Source organism: Puma concolor, chromosome B4 (genome assembly GCF_028749965.1).
Source record: "Puma concolor isolate L17-30 chromosome B4, mPumCon1.1.hap2, whole genome shotgun sequence".
NCBI classification, from domain to species: Eukaryota; Metazoa; Chordata; class Mammalia; order Carnivora; family Felidae; genus Puma; species Puma concolor.
Genome location: NC_141673.1, coordinates 100,407,701 through 100,428,180, shown reverse-complemented (window position 1 = coordinate 100,428,180; position 20,480 = coordinate 100,407,701). Strand labels below are relative to the sequence as shown.

At 42.3% G+C, this 20,480-nt stretch overlaps 1 protein-coding gene across 6 annotated transcripts in view; it reads left to right on the top strand.

Moving 5' to 3' along the window:
* The window catches only part of SLC2A3 (solute carrier family 2 member 3), an 89,973-nt gene that overhangs the window by 62,543 nt on the left and 6,950 nt on the right, over window positions 1-20,480 (top strand). For 5 of the 6 annotated variants that reach the window (XM_086714151.1, XM_086714155.1, XM_086714153.1 and 2 more), the window contains 5 exons: window positions 13,275-13,367; window positions 13,887-14,047; window positions 15,946-16,186; window positions 16,457-16,619; window positions 17,564-17,751. In XM_086714151.1, coding sequence (XP_086570277.1) covers window positions 13,275-13,367; window positions 13,887-14,047; window positions 15,946-16,186; window positions 16,457-16,619; window positions 17,564-17,751 — 846 coding nt within the window. Of the gene's footprint in view, window positions 1-11,506; window positions 11,705-13,274; window positions 13,368-13,886; window positions 14,048-15,945; window positions 16,187-16,456; window positions 16,620-17,563; window positions 17,752-20,480 lie in introns of those variants that run through there. The other variant, XM_025930379.2, reaches the window with a different exon arrangement.

The following is a 20,480-nucleotide window of genomic DNA, read 5'->3' as shown; positions in this document are numbered from 1 at the left end:
TCTCGTCAGCATTTGGTATTGTCAGTGTTCCAGATTTTGGCCCTTCTAATAGGTGGTACTGGTATCTCGTTTTATTTTGCATTTCTCTTATGACATATAATGTGCAGCATCTTTTCATATGCTTATTTGCCATCTGTATATCTTCTTTCTGCTGAGGTCTTTGGCCTATTTTTTAATCAGGTTGTTTTTTTGTTGTTGTCGAATTTTAACTGTTCTTTGCATATTTTGGATATTGGTCCTTTATCAGATGTGTCTTTTGCAAATATTTTCTTCCAGTGTGTGGTTTTTCTTATTCTCTTGAAAGTGTCTGCGGCCCCTGGGTGACTCAGTCAGTTAAGCGTCCAGCTCTTGGTTTTGGCTCTGATCATGATCTCATGGTTGGTTCATGAGTTTGAGCCCCATGTAAGGCTCTGCGCCTGACAGCATGGAGCCTGCTTGGGATTCTCTGTCTCCCTCTCTCTCTGCCCTTGGCCTACTCACACTCACTCTCTCAAAAATAAATAAATAACCATTTTGAAAAAGTGTCTTTTGCAGAGCAGAAGTTTCCATTTTAACACAGTCCAACTTACCAAATATTGTTTCCATGAATTGTGCCTTTGGTGTTGTGTCTAAAAAGTCATTGCCATAGCCAACGTCATCTAGGTTTTTTTCCCCATGTTATCTTCTGGGAGTTTATTAACTTTGTGTTTTACATTTAGATTTGTGATCCATTTTGAGTTAATTTTGCGAAAAGTGTAAGATCTGTCTGTTACTGGATTGTTGTGGGTTTTTTTTTTTTTTTTTGCCTGTCGATGTACCTTTGTTCCAGTACGATGTGTTGAGAAGGAGACTATCTCTGCTCCACTATGTTGCCTTTGTTTCTTTGTAAAAAATCAGTCAGCTGTATTCATGTGGGTCTTTCTGGGCTCCCTATTTTGTTCCATTGATCTGTTTGTCTACTGTTTTCACCAATACCACAATGTCTTGATTACTGTGGCTTTATAGTAAGTCTTGAAGTCAAGTAGGAAACATCGGTTACACAACTTTGTTCTCCTTGAACTATGGATCCAGTGCAATCCCATTCAGCGTCCCAGTAAGTTATTTTATGGAAATCAAAAAACTGATTCTAAAGTTTTTGGTTTTCTTTCAAGTTTATTTATTTGTTCATTTATCTATCTATCTATTTATTTACTTATTGAGAGAGTGAAAGAGAAAGAGTGGGAGAGGGGCAGAAAGGGAGGGAGAAAGAAAATCCCAAGCAGACTCCGAGCTGTCAGCTCAGAGCCCAGTGTGTGACTCCATCTCATGAACCTGTGAGATCATGACCCGAGCCAAAGTCAAGAGTCAAACGCTTAACCAACTGAGCTATCCAGGCATCTCAGGATTTCATTCTTTGTGTTTGTTTGTTTTATTAAGTTCTTTTTTTTTTAATGTTTTTTCTTTTTTTTTTTTTTTTTTTGAGAGAGAGAGACACAGAGTACAAGTAGGGGAAAGGCAGAGAGAGAGGGAGACACAGAATCTGAAGCAGGCTCCAGGCTCTGAGCTGTCAGCACAGAGTCCGACGCGGGGCTCAAACTAGTGAACCACGAGATCATGACCTGAGCCGAAGTCGAACAGTTAACCAACTGAGCCACCCAGACAGCCCAGTGTTTTATTCTTTATAGACAGTCCTGTCATGTTCAAACAGAATTTTAGGTCTTTCCTTTCTTTTCTTGTCTTGTTATATTAGCTAGTATTTCTAGCTAATATTGCAAAGTAGTGAGAGGGAACATTTCTACCTTGTTTCTGATCTTAGTGGGAAAGCTTTGGGTTTTTCGACATTTCAGTATGTTGTTAGTCGTGGGTTTTTTGGTAGACATTCTTTATCAAGTTAAGGAAGTTCTTCTGTATTCCTAATTTACTGAAAGTTTTTAAATCATGAAAAACTGTTGGATTTGGTCAAATGATTTTTTTTGCATTTATTGACATGACCATGGGAGTTTTCATTTCTAACCTGTTGGTATGATGAATTAAATTAATTGATTTTCAATTAATTATTATTATTATTATTATAAAAATATAATTATTATTAACACTCCTTGCATATCTGTAATAAATCCTAATTGGTCATGATAGATAAAAATTCTTTTTATTAATGTTTGTATTAAATTTACTAATATATCCTTAAGCATTTTTGTATCTATATTTGTGAGAGATGTTGGTCTATAGTTGTCTTTTTTGTAATGTCTTTGTCTGGTTTTGGTATAAGGGTAATGCTGTACTTACAGAATGAGTTAAAAGGGAATTAGTCATCTTAATGGTAGATGATATCAAATTTTAACCATCAAATGAGTATTTTTGTTTTCGAAATACAGACCACTATTCTTTTGTTTGTTAACACATTCTTTTTAGAGATAGCCAAGATATAAATACAATTAAAACTATGTTCAGGGACACCTGGCTGGCTCTGTTGATGGAGCATATGACTCTTGATCTCAAGGTTGTGAATTCAAGCCCCACATTGGGTGTAAAGATTACTTTTTCTTTCTTTCTTTCTTTCTTTCTTTCTTTCTTTCTTTCCTTCTTCCTCTTTCTTTCTTTCTTTCTTTCTTTCTTTCTTTCTTTCTTTCTTTCTTTCTTTCTTTTTATCTGTTCATTTGAGAGAGAGAGCACTCTCACACACTAGCGAGGAAGGGGCAGAGAGAGAGAGGGAGGGAGAGAGAATCCTAAACAGAGTGTAGAGCCTGATGCAGGGCTCACTTTCATGACTGTGAGATCACGACCTGAGGGGAAATCAAGAGCCCACTGCTTAACCAACTGAGCCACCCAGGTGCCCCCAAAATAAAATCTTAAAAACAAACAAACAGGGGCGCCTGGGTGGCGCAGTCGGTTAAGCGTCCGACTTCAGCCAGGTCACGATCTCGCGGTCCCCGAGTTCGAGCCCCGCGTCAGGCTCTGGGCTGATGGCTCAGAGCCTGGAGCCTGTTTCCGATTCTGTGTCTCCCTCTCTCTCTGCCCCTCCCCCGTTCATGCTCTGTCTCTCTCTGTCCCAAAAATAAATAAACGTTGAAAAAAAAATTTTTTTTAAATAAAATAAAACAAACAAACAAACAAAAAACAAAACCAAGAAACTGTTCGGTTCTATTTGAATCCTTAGCAATTACTGCTTGATCAGCACTCATTTATGCAGTTCTCTCAACAAACATTTATTTATCATTTACAATGTATCAGATAATCAGAATATTGAGCCAAATAAGGTGTACTCACGGTTTTCAGGAAGCTCACAATGTATTTGGGGAGATAAATTTGTAAACCAATAATAGCAAAGCGTTTTTAAAGTAATATACACAATAATATGGGATGATAATAGATTTGTCTATGCTAAATACATTTAGAAAGTGTCCACTTTGAAACTGGCGACAGACTTAAACATAAAATTAGAAGTCCTAACAGATATTTACCAAAAACACACATTTCAAGACAGTTACTTAGGAGTATAGCCAATAGCATTAAAGAGTATGGATAACAAGTCCTCAAAAGTATGTGCTTACAAATTAAGTGGCGATAGCCTAGGCTATTACTACAGGTGTTTTTGTTTTATTTTGTTTTGTTTTAATGTCAGAGGGTTTGGTTGGCTGATTAGATGGAGCTTCAGAGATGGGTGGTGCCAGTGAAACAGACACAAGACTGATTGTACATTTCTTTAATTGGCTTTATGCTTTACCAATAAAAAATAAAGCTTCAGGAATGCTAGTATACTTGTGAACTTTGAATACATTAAGGAATGATTCTTGGGAAATATTACCTTAATCAAGTTAATCAAGCCACATCCATGTATATCCCTAAAAGAAGTTTCTTTTCTAGGGATAGTTTTTTGAGACATCTATGAATCACTACCTTTATTAACAAAGCACTTCTATAATCATGTTGTAGAATTTACTAATTAAGGCGGTACCTGCCTGGCTGCGTCCGGTGGAGCATACAACTATTGATCTCAGGGTTGTGAGTTTGAGCCCCACATTGAGCATAGAGATTACTTAGGAATAAATAAGGGCGCCTGAGTGGTTTTGTCCGCTAAGCATCTGACTTCAGCTCAGGTCATGATCTCACGGTTTGGGAGTTCAGGCCCCACATTGGACTCTGTGCTGACAGCTCAGAGCCTGGAGCCTGCTTCGGATTCTATGTCTCCCTCTCTGTCTGCCCCTTCCCCACTTGTGTTCTGTCTCTCTCTCTCTCTCTCTCTCTCTCTCTCTCAAAACTAAAAACAAACAGAAAAAAATACTAAAAAAATAAAAAACATTTTTTGTTCACCTATTTGATAGGCATTGTGGACATAAAGGTAAATAAAATCTCTGCCCTCAGAGTGCTCACAAATTAGAAGGGTAAGCAAATATGTAAACAACTAATTGCTATGGGATTTTAGTAAGTACTATAATATAGGTATGTTTGAGATAGATTGTGACCTGAAGGAAACCTTATCTTCTTTGGTTTGTCTGTGAAGGTTTCACAAGGGGGAAGAGATACTGGTTATTGTATGCATGACCACTAGTTAGCCAGTTGGGAAGGATATTCAAGATGAAAGAGTACAGAAGAATGAGTCTCCGATAACATAGTATTATGGGCCGAATTGTGTTCCCCCAAAATTCATACGGAAGTCCGAACCCCCAGTACCTCAGAGTGTGATCGTATTAGGAGACAGGGCTTTGAAAGAAGTGAGGAAGTTAAAATGAGGCCTTTAGGGTCAGGCCTAATCTAATCCTACTGATGTCCTTATAAGAACAGGAAATGTGGGCATTCAGGAGCCACCAGGAATGTATACACACAGAGAAAAGGGCCATCTACAAGTCGAGGAGAGAGTCCATAGGAGAAACGCAACCTGTCAACCCCTTGACGTTGGACACCCAGCCTCCAGAAGTGTAAAAATAAATTTCTGTTGCTCAAGCCATCCAGTCTGTGGTGAATAGTTACGGCAGCCTTTGATGTGTGTATTTTCACACCACCAAGCAACTCCTCAATTCTCAGCTGAGGATAACAGAATGCCCTTCCCAATTCAACTTAGCTCTGATACAATCCAGCCGAGATAGCAGCAGATGTCACAGATTAAAGGCTCAGCCTCCCTCTCCCTCCGCTTCAGACACCAGTGGCAAACCCAGGTCGTCAACTGCCGTAGATTAGAGATTCCAACAGCCCCCTCCTTGGATTTGATTAATTTGCTAGAGCAGCTCACAGACCTCAAAGAAACATTTAGTCACATTTATCAGTTTATTATAAAGGATATAATAAAGCATACTGATGAAAAGGTACACGGGGCCTGTTCAAACCCTGACAGTTGGTTCAGGTTGGCCTGGGCAAGGAGGTGATATACATACCGTGCGGCTAGTGTGACTGAGGAGTTTAATTATTAATTTCATCCCATTTTAATTCATTTAAGTTTGTATTTAAAATCTGAAGAAGTGTTGGGGCACCTGGCTGGCTCAGTCAGTAAAGCATGCAAATCGTGATCTTGGGGTGTTGATTTCAAGTCCTATGTTGGGCATAGAGATTACATTAAGAAAGAAAGGAAAAAAAGGAAGGAAGGAAGGAAGGAAGGCAGGAAGGAAGGGAGAGAAAGAAAAGAAAGAAAGAAAGAAAGAAAGAAAGAAAGAAAGAAAGAAAGAAAGAAAGAAAGAAAGAAGCAATTTTTAAAAAGTGAAGCAGTGTAAAAATATTAGAAGTACTACAAAATGTTTTTGTTAAATGCAACTTCATCATTTCGCCTCAGTCGTTGAAAATTTAGTGTCCCAATTAAGATATGCTGTAAATGCAAAATACAGATTGCATTTTAAAGATCTAGTACCAGGGGCGCCTGGGTGGCTCAGTCAGTTAGGCGGCCGACTTTGGCTCAGGTCATGATCTCACAGCTCGAAGGCTCGTGGGTTCAAGCCCCACGTCTGGCTCTGTGCTGACAGCTCAGGGCCTGGAACCTGCTTCCGATTCTGTATCTCCCTCTGTCTCTGCCCTCCCCAGCTCACGCTCTGTCTCTCTCTCTCTCTCCCTCTCTCTCACAAAAATAAAGAAGTTAAAAGATAAAAAAATAAACAAAGATCTAGTACCAAAAAAAGAGAGAGAAAGTACCTCATTAATAACTTTTATATTAATTACAGGTTGCAATGGTAATATTTGGCATATGTATATATTAGGTTAAATAAAATATAGTATTGAAATTAACTCATTTCTTTTCACTTTTTTTAAACGTGACTACTGGAAATTTTTAAATTTCATATGTGGCTCACATGTTTCTCTTGGACAGCACTGATCTAGACTTTATTCAATAAGCATTGAAGATATTTGAGTAGGAGAATGATCCGATTAAGATTTCGATTTAGTGTAATTCATCTCAGCACTGGTGTGGGATGGAGTGATTTTTAAAGGAAATCTGAGGAGGGGAGAGTGGTAAGGGTCTGAGAGCTGGGATTAGGTGCTTCAGGATCAGCTAGAGTGATGAATGGTTGCAACCCAGTTTAGACAAGAAAATCAACATTTCTCAAATTGTTTCTTTCTTTACCCTGTGTTTTCTTTGGTGCTTTTGGATTCCAAATGAACTCTGACTGCACTTAACGGGGTAGACGAAGATTAGAAAATAACATGCTGCAACAAAAGTTGTTCTTTATGAGGAAAATTACAAATACAAAGCAAAGAGTAGAATTAACTCTGGCAATCTTTAGCCTTTAGCTATTTGGTGAGCCTTGAAATGCCATTTACACTGGCCTGTGAAAGAAGCAGGTTTTTTCTCTGTCTGTAACTCTACGTGTTTCAAACCCGTATTTCTCGATTTCAGGATTTTTTGGTTTGTTTTCCCACTGAGTTATCGCAGTAGCAAACAGCCTCCCACAGACTAGCAAGAAGCTAGGATTGAGATTTGTGGTCTGCAGATAGCTGTATTTGGATTTAGGAGACTTCAGGCCATTATTTTGTTCATTACTTTCTTCTTAGCAGACGTACATTAAACTATGAGGTGGGAATTTAGTAACATTTCTCCCCAGTCTATTCCATTTTCACATGTATCCACCACATTTCCTCTTTTGTTTTCAGTAAAGGTGGAAGAAAGTCCCACAGCAATCGAATGATACAAGATACATGTTTTATTTACCTTGGTGGCCTTCCCTAGCTTAATCACCAAATTAATCACCAGAGCTTGTAACTCTTAACTAGAGTTGGGGATCTAGTGGGACCTACTCTCAAAGTGCATCGAAGACCCCAATCAACCAACCAATCTCCCCAAAACATACCAATGCAGAGATGTATTGAGCAACTGTTATCTATTGCCCAGGGTGTGGATTACCTAAGGGATGTCTGTTACTCTGGGGGAAAAGCCCAGCACTGACTGGTTTCGGGTCAGGAGTTTATTAGGTCCCTCATCCCCAAGAAGCATGTGTCTCAATATGTCAGCATACTTTTACATTCTTGAGATTCAGTTGAATTCCAGTTGTAACCTTTAAAAAAAAAAGTACATATATTGCCACAAGTAGAATGCTCTCTGTTCCTGTGGCTTAACTTTTTTTAAGGTAATTTTCTCAGACTGAGTTAGCCAGACAAAATATGTTTCACATCTCTCTCCCTTTCGCCCTCCCTCCTTTTTCCCCAAGAAGGAAATATTCTACAAAATTATTTCCAAAACTTAACCTGCAGTCTTATCTTTCTCCATAGCTGTTTTACACACGTTTATTTGGGACATATAAATCCTGCACCTTCACGATTACATTTGTTATTTCATTAACCATTGGGCAAATAATTACTGGGGCAAAAACTGTGTTCTGGAATTATGCCGGAGCCTGCTCTGAGTAAATGAAGGGGGTAATACAGACCTACTTTTTACTTCTATTTGTGCCATTTGCCCTTGCAAAACATTGAAGAATAATCATGCTAAGCCTAAGGAGAAGGAGAAAGAAAAGATAAAGTGATTTAGAGCCAAGAGTGACACTGTGAGACAAATAATAAATAAAAGCAAAGATAAGAAATAAGATAAATGGGAATGCAAACTGCTGCAGCCACTCTGAAGAACAGTATGGCGGTTCCTTAAAAAAGTAAAAATAGAACTACCCTATGACCCCGCAATTACACTACTAGGTATTTATCTAAGATGTCCTGTTTCGAAGGGGCACAGGCACCCCCGTGTTTATAGCAGCACTATCAACAATAGCCAAAGTATGGAAAGAGCCCAAGTGTCCATCGATGGATGAATGGATACATGTGGTATATATATATACAATGGAGTATTACTCGGCAGTCAAAAAGAATGAAATCTTGCCATTCGCAACTACATGGATAGAACTAGAGGGTATTAGGGGCGCCTGGGTGGCTCAGTCGGTTGAGCGTCTGACTTCGGCTCAGGTCATGATCTCACAGTCCGTTGAGTTCTAGCCCTGTGTCAGGCTCTGTGCTGACAGCTCAGAGCCTGGAGCCTGCTTCGGATTCTGTGTGTGTGTGTGTGTGTCTCTCTCTCTGCCCCTCCCCTGCTCATGCTCTGTCTCTCTCTGTCTCAAAAATAAATGAAAACATAAAAAAAAGAAGAAGATGTGGTATATATATATATATATATATATATATATATATATATATACACACACACAATGGAGTTATTACTCAGCCATCAAAAAGAATGAAATCTTGCTGTTTGCAACTAGTGGATGGAACTAGAGGGTATTACGCTAAGCAAAATTAGTCAGAGAAAGACAAATATCATATGACTTCACTCATATGAGGACTTTAAGATGAACATAAGGGAAGGAAAGCAAAAATAATATAAAAACAAGGAGGGGGATGAAACAGAAGAGAGTCTTAAATATGGAGAACAGAGGGTTGCTGGAGGGGTTGTGGGAGGGGGGATGGGGTAAATGGGTAAGGGGCATTGAGGAATCTATCCTGAAATCGTTGTTGCACTATATGCTAACTAACTTGGATGTAAATTTAAAAATAAATAAATTTAAAAAAAAGATGAAGCAGCAAAGTAATTTTTCAAAACCAAAATAATAATAATAATAATAACATAAAAACGCAGAGGGAGGCAAAACCATAAGAGACTCTTAAATGCAGAGAACAAACTGAGGGCTGATGGGGGTGGGGGTTGGGGGGCAGGGAAAATGGGTGATGGACATTGAGGAGGGCACTTCTTTGGATGAGCACTGGGTGTTGTACGTAAGTGATGAATTACTGGGTTCTACTCCTGAAACCAATACTACACTGTATGTTAACTAACTTGAATTTAAATGAATAAATTTAAGAAAGAAAGAAAGAAAGAAAGAAAGAAAGAAAGAAAGAAAGAAAGAAAGAAAGAAAGAAAAAGGAAGGAAGGAAGGAAGGAAGGAAGGAAGGAAGGAAGGAAGGAAGGAAGGAAGGAAGGACGCAGAAAAGACCAGAGGAAAACAGGGCATCATGGTCCTCTTACTCTAAGTTGCAAGGTCCAGCCATGAGCCTCATGTAGCTGTTGAGTATTTACGTGTAGCTCATGCACCTGAAGAGCTGAATTGTTCATTTTTATTCATTTAAAATATTTTCCGATCAAACACAACTTTGTTGTTTTGATAGACACCATATTACTTTAACTATAGAACATTTAGAGCCTAAAATGGAGATGTATGCTAAATGTGAAATATCCACTGAATTTCAAAGACTTCTTAGGGGACAAAAAAGTAAACTACCTTAGTAATAATTGTTAGATGGACGTCATACTGAAATGATATTATTTTGGCTATAGTGGGTCAAATAAAATAATTATTTTTAAATTAATCCCTCTCATTTCTTTAAAAATTTTTAATGTGGCTACTGGCAAATTTTATATTACATAAGTGCTTGGACTCTATTTCCATTGGACCTCGCTGCCATACAGGATATTCTTTGTCCTTTGGCTGCTCAATTCAGTTGCTGTGGTAACTAAAGGGGCCTCTAGGCTCAGTGTTTCCTGGAAGGACCCGGAGTGAGTGGGGGGAAGGGAGGTGTGACCTCAGGGAAGGTTTTCTTGGATGTCACGTTTCACTCATACTCGGTTCTCTCAGCTAACAGTCAGATTTAGAAAATATCCTCGCTGTAAAAAAGAGAGAGACATCATACTCTGGTTTGTTTCAGGTCCAGTAGCATCAGTTTGAATTCTAGGCCCTCAACCAAAACCCCAAAGAGAGATGCACTTTCCCTGGTTTACCAACTAGAAACATTATGTCCATTTACTGCTCTATCACTGCTGGACGCTTTTCCCCCATAGTGAAGGGGTTGCTAGGCTACAAATTAATGGGCATTAGGAATTTGACCAGTGTTATCCACCCCCCAACACACACACCACCAGCAAATCCTCGATACTATCTCTCCCCCAACTCTTTAATCAGAACTAAATTGTTTTCTTTGTTTACTCTCACCCTGGAGCCTCTTCTCTCTCTCTCCTCTTATTATCCTTCCATCTTCCTCTGTTCACATTTTTCTTATCTGTTTTTCCTACTCATCTTGGTCAATTGTCTCCTATGGCTTAGAAATCGGATACTTACCTCACTCTTTTCTTTCAAGAAATTCACAGTCCGTAATTAATAGGCTATTGATCATTCTCTCCAGTGTGTAAGAATCAGTTGGGCTTGTCCCTTTTTAACAAACATGGTAAGTGGAAGAAGGGAAATGCTATGAATTCCTTAAAAGCCAGGAAGTTTTTTGCCCTACATACTGACGAGTCCCCAGCTTCTTGGAGAGCATCTGATGTGTACTGCGTGTGCAGCAAATACGTGTTTAACTGAATTTGGTAATTGTTCCATCTGTAGACGCTATAAACCCGAGAGTAGAGGCAAAACATTGTAGAATGGGTGGGATTCAGAATGGGTGGTATGGTGAATGCCGTATTAAGGAGTTTGGATCCTATCCCATAGGCAGTTGATTTTTTCCTTCCTGCACCCCAGGGAAGTTGGTCTGGCTCCCAGATACTCAGGTTTTCTTCCTCCTGGGAGAGATTGTACTAATCCGAGGACAAGGAGAGCCAAAACCTGGTCCAATTCTTCCCTTGTTTGCGTTTCTTCTCTCAAACTGCCCTTCCTTCCCCTTCAAGATTGTAGACCTAGCCTGTAATCAAAAAGCAGCTGATAAATTCATAGCATTATGCATCTTTCTGCTTACACTCCTTCAAGCACCCTTAACTCTCAGATAGTAGCACCCAGTCAACTTTGCCTTATATAAATAGCATTTATTCTCTCTTTATAGATTAATTTAATTCCCAGCAGATGCGAGAGCAAAAATTAAAGTGTATTTGCCCTCCCTCCAGCCTTTTCTGGTAGCATTTTGTCTGTGAAACTAAGAGGCTATATAGCGGCTATTAGAAGAGGGAAGGAGGACGAGCTTAAAAAACGGAGTGGGGAGGGTGAAGGATGTGGTTTTGAAACAAGGGGAGGGAGGGAGTTGTCTTCTAGGGTGGGGGTAGAATTTGAGGTCACAAAATTCCGAGAGGTCACGGGATCACTAGAGGCGGGTGTGGGGTGGGGCTGGGGGGGGCGGGGGGGGGGGCTTGTCTCCCTTGCAGGCTCCACCCTTTGCAGAGATTATAAATAAGTAAGCCGGCGAGCTCTAACGGTGAGACTGAGGGGGACATGTGGAGCGGTCCTGGGGACCTGGAGAAAAACTTGCTGCCCAGAAAGACATTTTGGAGGTTTTGCTGACTGCAAGAGGTGGCTCTGGGATCCCACTCCTAGATCTTTATTGAAGACTGGAAAAGAATTAAATTAGGGCCATGGGGACACATAAGGTAAGAGATGATACGATTATCAATTATTTTTGCGCCTGCGGGGCACACTCAGAAAGGCCGAACTCAGCGGTGATGACTGTGCTGGGTTTTATTCTAAGTCATCTAGCCATCTTCAGGCCTTTTCGCTTCTCCAGCCTGCAGTGCCACAATTTGGCCACTACTCTGGATGTTAGAGCCTATCAAGGATTCATCCCCGTCCCGCTCACCTTTCCGTCGTAGGGAGAGACACCGGGAGAAGTTGTGTGTGTTTCTCAGGGGTTTTTTTGTGTGTGTTTTTGTTTGGTTACATAATCACATGCACTGAGGATGCGAGGATGAGATGGTTGAGTGTTAAGGCTGCCTGGCTGTGTTGATGACAAGCGTGGGTCTCTGAGTGAGCTCAAAGATTCCTCTGGAAGCATTAGACCTTGAAAAGACCTGGGATTGGTTTGGGGGCCTGGGTCAGTGTTCAGCCATCTGCTCTATAACCTATAGGAGTTCCTGGATACTAAGGAAATAGAATTCCCGTGGCCCTTATTGTGATTGCGATTGTGAGTGCACGATACATTAATAGGTCATCTTGTGTTGTGTATGCAATATTTGCAAGGAGAAAAGCATCATCACCAAGGTAAACTTATTTGAAAATAAATGAAAATAAGAGAAGGGATGAAGATGGGGGGGGGGGCGGGGAGGAAAAGGCCCTCAGGATAGTAAATGATGACGTGAGGCAGAAAAGAAGAGGTGCTTACTGATGGGAAAAGGATTAAGCAGAAAGAGCTGTGTACGGGGCAGGCGGGGGCATTCGGGTACTTAGGCCTAGTTGCCTAGGGTACAAGGTCAGCTTGGAGAACGGAAACTCCTAGCCAGCCACTCGGTCTAATCGGACAGGGAGGGGGTTCAAGGAAAGGAAGGACTGGGAGAGCGCTGCAGAAGATGTCTTCAGGCTTAACAATTAGGCTTCCCTCGAGCTGGAAATTTCAGATAACACTTGAATTACTCCAGCAAGGTGAAAGACGACTCCCTCCTCCCCACCTTGTCTCTCCAGTGTTGGGATGGAAGGGAGCTAGTGCACGCCCCCTGCTGGATGGGGGCAGCGGTACGTTATCAAGTAAACAGGAAGAATTTCAAATCGGACCTGGATACCTGTGGGTAGATGCTGTAGATTACATTATCTCGAGAGATAAGAACAGCCCAGTGATGAGGACACCACCACCACAACTCTGGGCTTCAGTGGGATCTGGGGTACAGGAGAGACACTGTTTCCAAAATAATCCACTTCCAGGAAGCCCCAGGTCTATGCTTGCTTTTATCTGAGGCAGTTTTTTTTTTTTAATACTTTCAAACCAATTAAGCCAGGTCCCCTTAACTTTCTTCCCATAGTATCTTGCCACTTCTCCCAAGTTTACGTAATGGTCTGCACATCTCTGGATAAGTTCTTCAGTACAACCTGTTGTTTTGTGTTCCCCATTCATTACCTAAATTTCATTAAGTTTTTGTTCTTTGCATACTGCTCATAGCCAAGTGCTCCTAGTACTCAATCGAGAGTTTTAAGGACTGTTTTTTTTTTCCCTTCTTTCCCTCCCCACCCCAGGTCACGGCGCCGCTGATCTTTGCCATCTCCATCGCTACGATAGGCTCTTTCCAGTTTGGCTACAACACGGGAGTCATCAATGCTCCCGAGATGGTGAGTGCCGGAAACTAGAGTTAAGGGTTAGAATTTGGAATAGGGAAATTATTCCTTGAAGTAGGGTTTCAAGAGTGAAGAGTTTCAGTCAAACTTGGTGCCTAGCCCGGCTAAGGCTGAAGAGGCAGAATAATGGTGGGGAAGTCTATAGCTGAATCATTAAAGCAAAAAACTCAGTTGCTCCTTAAACCTGTGACTGGACCGTTCTCCTCTCACCTTGTCGTGATGGTGGGAAAATGGGGAGGTGGGGGGTTCTTGGGAGGACTGGGGTAGTCACTGAATATCGGTGCTGCTACCTACTGGGATTTTCAGGACAAATCAAGCTTGTTCTTTTTGGAGCTGCCATTAACTCCAGTATGTTCTGGGTCTCTTCCAATCCCATCTGTTCACTCACTGGATTCTCTACCTATAAAGTAATCGTAATGCTGTTTTCTTAGGGAGGAGAAGATCGCCCATATTTGTCCCTTCTCTCATTCAAGTGTAACAGTCTGCCTGCCCACCCACCATTTTAATTTGCAGATCATAAAGGACTTTCTCAACAACACTTTGAATAACACACACAACAACCCTCGCGATGAGGTGTTACTCACTTCCCTCTGGTCTTTGGCTGTGGCCATCTTCTCCGTCGGTGGTATGATTGGCTCCTTCTCCGTTGGACTCTTTGTCAACCGCTTTGGCAGGTATTGACTAGAAACTGGGCAAAGAAGGAGGCTATGCCGGTTGCATTGAGAACAGGTATTGAGAATCAGGATGGAGAGGCTATGGGGCGCCTGGGTGGCCCGTTAAGCGTCCGTCTCAGGTTAAGATCTCATGGTTCCTGAGTTTGAGCCCCACGTCCGAGCTTCCTACTGCTGTCAGCACAGTGCCTGCTTTGGGAGGACCCTCTGTCCTTCTCTCTCTGCCCTTCCCCTGCTCGTTCTCTCTCTCTCTAAGTAAATAAAAACTTAAAAAAAAAAAAAGGGGGGAGGGGGAGGAGGTAAGGATGTATTTGAATGAGAGCATTCCCCAATCTGATCAAGGCAAGCTTAGTCCAACAGGCACTGAATAGGACTGCCCTTGCTTGAAGCCGTGTTGCCCGTCAAGAGATTAGCCTTTGGCAGTCCAGCATAAGCTAATTCAGGATTCCCTAATAAAGTGCACTGTGGAATTTCCCAGAAACCTGCTTATATTCACAAGGTCAGAAGTTGTTTACTTTTCTTAAAAACTTTGCGGTCTCGTGCAGATGTTTGCATTATTTTACAAAGCCGGATCAGGAGGAAACGTTTTGTAATCCTTGGTCTGTGGCACATGTGGACAATGGCCAAATAACTGAACTGACATTCTCCCCTCCCCCAAAAGAAAATCGAATCTCCTCATTCTGTGCTAACTTGATTAAAATGTCTTAGCAGAATACTTCCAGTATTCTGGTGAAGGAACCATTTTGTCTGCTAATGAGATGTCCTGGAAACACAAATGGAATTCAACTTTTTAAAAAATTAAAGCAACCGGTTTTATTTGACCATTGTTTGGCTTGCATTGTCGAGGGCACCTTGTGTCAACTAAAGTCACTGAAATTTTAGTGTGGACCTCCCAATTCACGTGACTTTCTTCCAATTGTTCTTTTCTTGAGAGAAAGAACCTCTCTCCTAGAGAGAGGTGGGGACCCAGGGAAAGGAATGCAGAGAAAGGCAAAAGAGAGAATGAGGGATGGTTTGGGATGTACCTTTAAGATCTCCCCAGGATTTCAAAGCTCCCCTGGGTAATTCCAGTGGGCCTCCCGAGGGGACAATCTAGATTTGGTTCTTCCCAACATCTGCGGTAATTTTTCAGTGTTAACCTCTTACCTTGTCATCCTTTAGCTGTTCCAGTGGCTTTGCCTCCCACATCTAACACACAAATGTGGCAATTTGTTATTTTATTCTGGCTCTCAATACTAATTGTCCACGGCCTCCCCACAGGTTAGCCTTAGAGAGGGCGAGCTGCAAGGCGGTCTGCTTTTTACAAATAGAAAAACATGTGTCTGAACTCTATCTTTGTTACTTGTTGGTGACATCTAAGCAGTTACGTTATAACAAGACTCCGTAAGAAGCATACAGAGATCAGTACTGGTCCAAAAATTTCTCTAGAATGTGTTGGACCAGCTGTAGCAGAATTGCCCTGGGCGGTGGTTCTCAAACCTTCTCTTTGAATGAAATCACCTGGACTGCCTTGGGGATCAGATTGCTGGGCTCCACCCTAATGATGCAATAAATTGGGTGGATGGGACAGTTTTAATTTGTTGCAGATCTCTAGCTGATGCTGTTAGTCTGTGGCCAACTTTGGGAACTATTGGCCTTTGTGGTTACTGTGATTCTGGCTACAGCTGGGGCTTAGGAGAATCTTAAACAAGTTCTCTAGGTGATTTTATGCACGCAGAGGTGTAAGAACCGCCGATCCTGGTTATCCCAGCTAGAAATTTTCTGATAATAGAAAAAGGAAAAGTTAGACCAAAAAGAGAAGGTACATAATAAGGCTGGAGAAGGGTGAAAAGACAAGGAAAGAAGGAGAGAGACTGGGCCTATTTTGCTAATTTCTCTTGTGTTTTCATTTAACCTTTCAGGCGCAATTCGATGCTCATCGTCAACCTGTTGGCTGTCGCTGGTGGCTGCCTTATGGGGTTCTGCAAAATAGCCAAGTCGGTTGAAATGCTGATCCTGGGCCGATTGATTATCGGCCTCTTCTGCGGCCTCTGCACAGGTTTTGTGCCCATGTACATTGGCGAGATCTCGCCTACCGCCCTGCGGGGGGCCTTTGGCACTCTCAACCAGCTGGGCATCGTCGTCGGGATTCTCGTGGCTCAGGTACTTCCTGAATGTCAGTTTCATGCCTCCCTAAATGAGTTAACATAAAGTAGTCCTGAATCTCTGGCAGGCATTCAACTACGTAAGTTTCAGGTATCATTACTACAACTCACAGACCGCTTCGGAAGCAAGGGAGGGTAGAGAAAGGAGAAGAAACAGACTTTTTCTTTTCCTGTGGTAAAAGCACGGAGGGTTTTCCGAATTTCGTTTTTAATCCACTGTGGCTCGGAAAGGATGAGATTTATGGTAGCCTCTTTGCCTGGCTTCCAGATCTTTGGCCTGAAAGTTATCCTGGGGACAGAAGAGCTTTGGCCCCTGCTGTTGGGCTTCACCATCATTCCCGCGATCCTACAAAGCGCAGCCCTTCCCTTCTGCCCGGAGAGTCCTCGATTCTTGCTCATTAACAGAAAGGAAGAGGAGAACGCCAAGCACAGTGAGTATCCCTCACACCCTCACTGTAGGAATTTTAGGGCTGCGGTTTGTTTCAGGACGAGGGTGTTGGGTCTGTCCTCTCCTTTCCCTTGCCCCTCAGAACCCGAGTGAAGGGTTTCCTGATGGCTCTCATGTCAGAAACTTTCTTTCTTCTCTCTTTCTTTTTTTGTTTTTTAAATTCTTTTTAATGTTTATTTTTAAGAGAGAGCGCACGCACAATCAGGGGAGGGGCAGAGGGAGAGGGAGACACAGAATCCGAAGCAGGCTGTCAGCACAGAACCCGACGCCGGGCTCAAACTCATGAGCTGTGAGTTCATGTATGGCCTGAGCCTAAGTCGGACGCCCAGCTGGCTGAGCCACCCAGGCACCCCTCGATTCGACCCCTAAAGAATGACGTGAGAGTTAAAAAGGCGGGAGATGGGGCGCCTGGGTGGCACAGTCGGTTAAGCGTCCGACTTCAGCCAGGTCACGATCTCGCGGTCTGTGAGTTCGAGCCCCGCGTCAGGCTCTGGGCTGATGGCTCGGAGCTTGGAGCCTGCTTCCGATTCTGTGTCTCCCTCTCTCTCTGCCCCTCCCCCGTTCATGCTCTGTTTCTCTCTGTCCCAAAAATAAAATAAAAAACGTTGAAAAAAAATTTAAAAAAAAAAAAAAAAGGCGGGAGGGGCTGAGTGTCCGACTTCATGTCATGATCTCGTGGTTTGTGAGTTCAAGCCCCACATCGGCTCGCTGCTGTCAGCCTGTCGGTGCAGAGCCTCTGTCCCCCCTCTCTCTGCCCCACCCCCCCCTCAAAAATAAATAAACACTTAAAAAAAAATTAAGAGAGAAGCCGATTAAGGCACAGATGCTAGCCCAGGCTCGTCTCGCGTGGCCTCTTCCCAGCTGTTACGGGGAAAATGACCTTGGGTCAGCACCTTAACCTTATCCTTGGTTTGCTTGTTTTACCAGTCCTCCAGCGATTGTGGGGCACCCCGGATGTGACTCAGGACATCCAGGAGATGAAAGATGAGAGTGCTAGGATGGCACAAGAAAAGCAACCCACGGTGCTGGAGCTCTTCAGATCGCCCAGCTACCAGCAGCCCATTATCATTTCCATCATGCTCCAGCTCTCCCAGCAGCTCTCTGGAATCAACGCGGTGAGTATCTGCTCCACGTCTGAGGGGGCCCACGTTGCACTTAACTCCCCTGACCGCGGTGCCAGGTGCTGGCGTGGTCACCCCACGACGCTCGCCACATGGCGGCCACTCCAAAGTGTTGGTTATCCAGGCTCTGACTTAGTGTTGGTTTTTATTTCCTTATTACTAGAGTTCATTTATTTAAGTAATCTCTACACCCGACGTGGGGCTCGAACTCACAACTCTGAGATCAAGAGTCCAAACGATCCCCTGACTGAGCCAGCCAGGCGCCCCTGTTTTATTGCTTTAAGATTCTGTCTGCAGCACATGTTTTCCATGTGGAAAAATAAGATAAATTCAAACAAAAAATTCATCACCTTTAGTCTTGGAACTTGTGGTTCACATCTGTCCTCTTCCAAATTTTTTTCAGTATATAGGACATTACAAATTTATCTACTTTTCATTAATCCTCTTTCTGACCCACTGATTTTTTATTTCCGGTTGTCTTTAACTTTGGTCAATCTTTTTTTTAATTTTTATTTATTTTGAGAGAGAGAGAGAGAGAGAGTGCATGAAGGGCAAAGAAGAAGGAGACAGAATCCCAAGCAGGTTCTGCGAGGTCAGTGCAGAGCCCGATGCAGGGCTCGAACCCACAAACCATGAGATCATGACCCAAGCTGAAATCAAGAGTCAGACACTTAACCAGCTGTGCCACCCAGGTGCCCCTAACTCTGCTCAATCTTATCTCGTGTCATCAAAGATAATGTAAGCCATACAACTAAAGTAGATCCAAGAATTTACTGCTGTGGCTTTTTTTCCCAGGACTTTACAGTCTAGAAAGCATGGTAACGCCCAGGGGAATAATGAGGCAATCCATTCAAGAGGTGTACATGTACTATTCTATATGTATGTTTACAACTAGAATAGTGACTCTGATCGTTTAAAGTGGGGAGCAAAATGGAAGCTGACAGTTGGCAGGTGACTTATATTCTATGCATGTAATCACCTTTCAGCATTTAAGTCTTCGGTGTGGTAAGAGAGGGTATTTATTCCCCTACCTTCTATCCATTTGCAGATAAAATATTTGTAATTGAGACATACTGCTGTCCCACCTCTTTAAATTTCAGATGAATGCCTTGAGAGCTTCTGACCAGTCTTTTCTTTCTTTCTTTTTTTTAATGTGTATTTATTTTTGAGAGAGAGAGCTAGGGAGGGGCGGTGGGGGTGGGGGGGTTACTTAGAGCCGAAGCAGGCTCCACGCTGACAGCAGAGGGCCCTGCGCTGGGCTCGAACTTACAAACTATGATCACGACCTGAGCCAAAGTCGGACGCTCAATCAACTGAGCTCCCCCCCTCCCCCCGCCAGCCCCGGATGCCCCTCTCATCACTCTGATCAATATGATTAGATCATTTTATAGCAAGTTGGCCCTTGGCCTTTTCTCTGCAACACGCCAAGAAGGTTGCTTGTATCTGAAATAGCAGTGCTTCTCATGCAGGGTTGGAGGATATAATATCAGAAATTGGGAGGAAAGATACTTCAGTGAATCTTGTTCTCAAATTTTGTCGCTTTAAAAAATCACTGCAGGGGCACCTGGCTGGCTCAGTTGTATAACATGCAACTCTTGATCTTGGGGTTGTAAGTTCAAGCCCAATGCTGGTTATAGAGGTTACTTAAAAAAAAAAAAAATATATATATATATATATATATATATGTATATTTGTGTATATATATGTATGTTTGTATGTGTGTACATATATATATATATATGTTTTTTTTAATTAAAAAAAAAAAAATCACTGTAGTAAAATACACTCTGAAGACTTTCCAGAACAGCAGGGCTGGGACTACAGTGAGGCATCGAGGTGCAAGTCAGTGGTCCTAAGCATGAGTGCCTCCTTAAATTGTGCACCCTAGGTGCCTCACTCACACCCAGCATGCATAATTTAGGCTCCAATGCCGGCCCTGTGAAGCAGGATCAGAAAAAGCCCACTCTTGGAAAAATTACAAATGATAAATTAGCACTCTGGAGTACAGACTCCTCCCACTTCAGGAAATGATGTGTGAAAACACTTTTTCAACCTACATTTGAGTAAACGGTGTTTTCTAATTTCCTTAGAAAAGGCAGAGGGTCAGAGGTTGGGTAGTGTTTACCTAGCAGAGTAAAACTGCTTGAGGGTGAGATGATGTACGAGTTAGCTTGAATCCCGCTTGATAGCAGCAAATAGCAAGGTAATTTGACTGTAAGAACTTTCCTTGAGATGTGTACGTATGCATTAGGTTTTTGTTGTATAGGCTTTTAGATAAGAGAGAGTATTGCCATAACTATTCATTGCTAGGTTTAACTGTTCAAAAGTCTTTTCTCACAAGCTTTGTAATATTAAGTGTTATTGGAATTTTTTTTAGCAGTCTTAGCTCTCCCTTCTCTTCTAGAGCAGCAATTTTTGATTGGGATGATACTACAAATCTTTTTCCCTTCCTCCCTCCCTTCCTGCCTTCCTGCCTTCCTGCCTTCCTGCCTGCCTGCCTGCCTGCCTGCCTTTTTTGAAGATTTTATTTTTAACTAATCTCTACACCCAAAATGGGACTTGAACTCAGAACCCCGAGATCAAGATCTGCATTCTCTACTGACTGAGCCGGCTAGTCGCCCTAGTTTCTTTCTTTTTTTTTTTTTTTAAAGTAAACTACACCCAACGTGGGTCTTGAACTCTAAGCCTGAGATCAAGAGTCGCATGTTCTACTGACTAAGCCA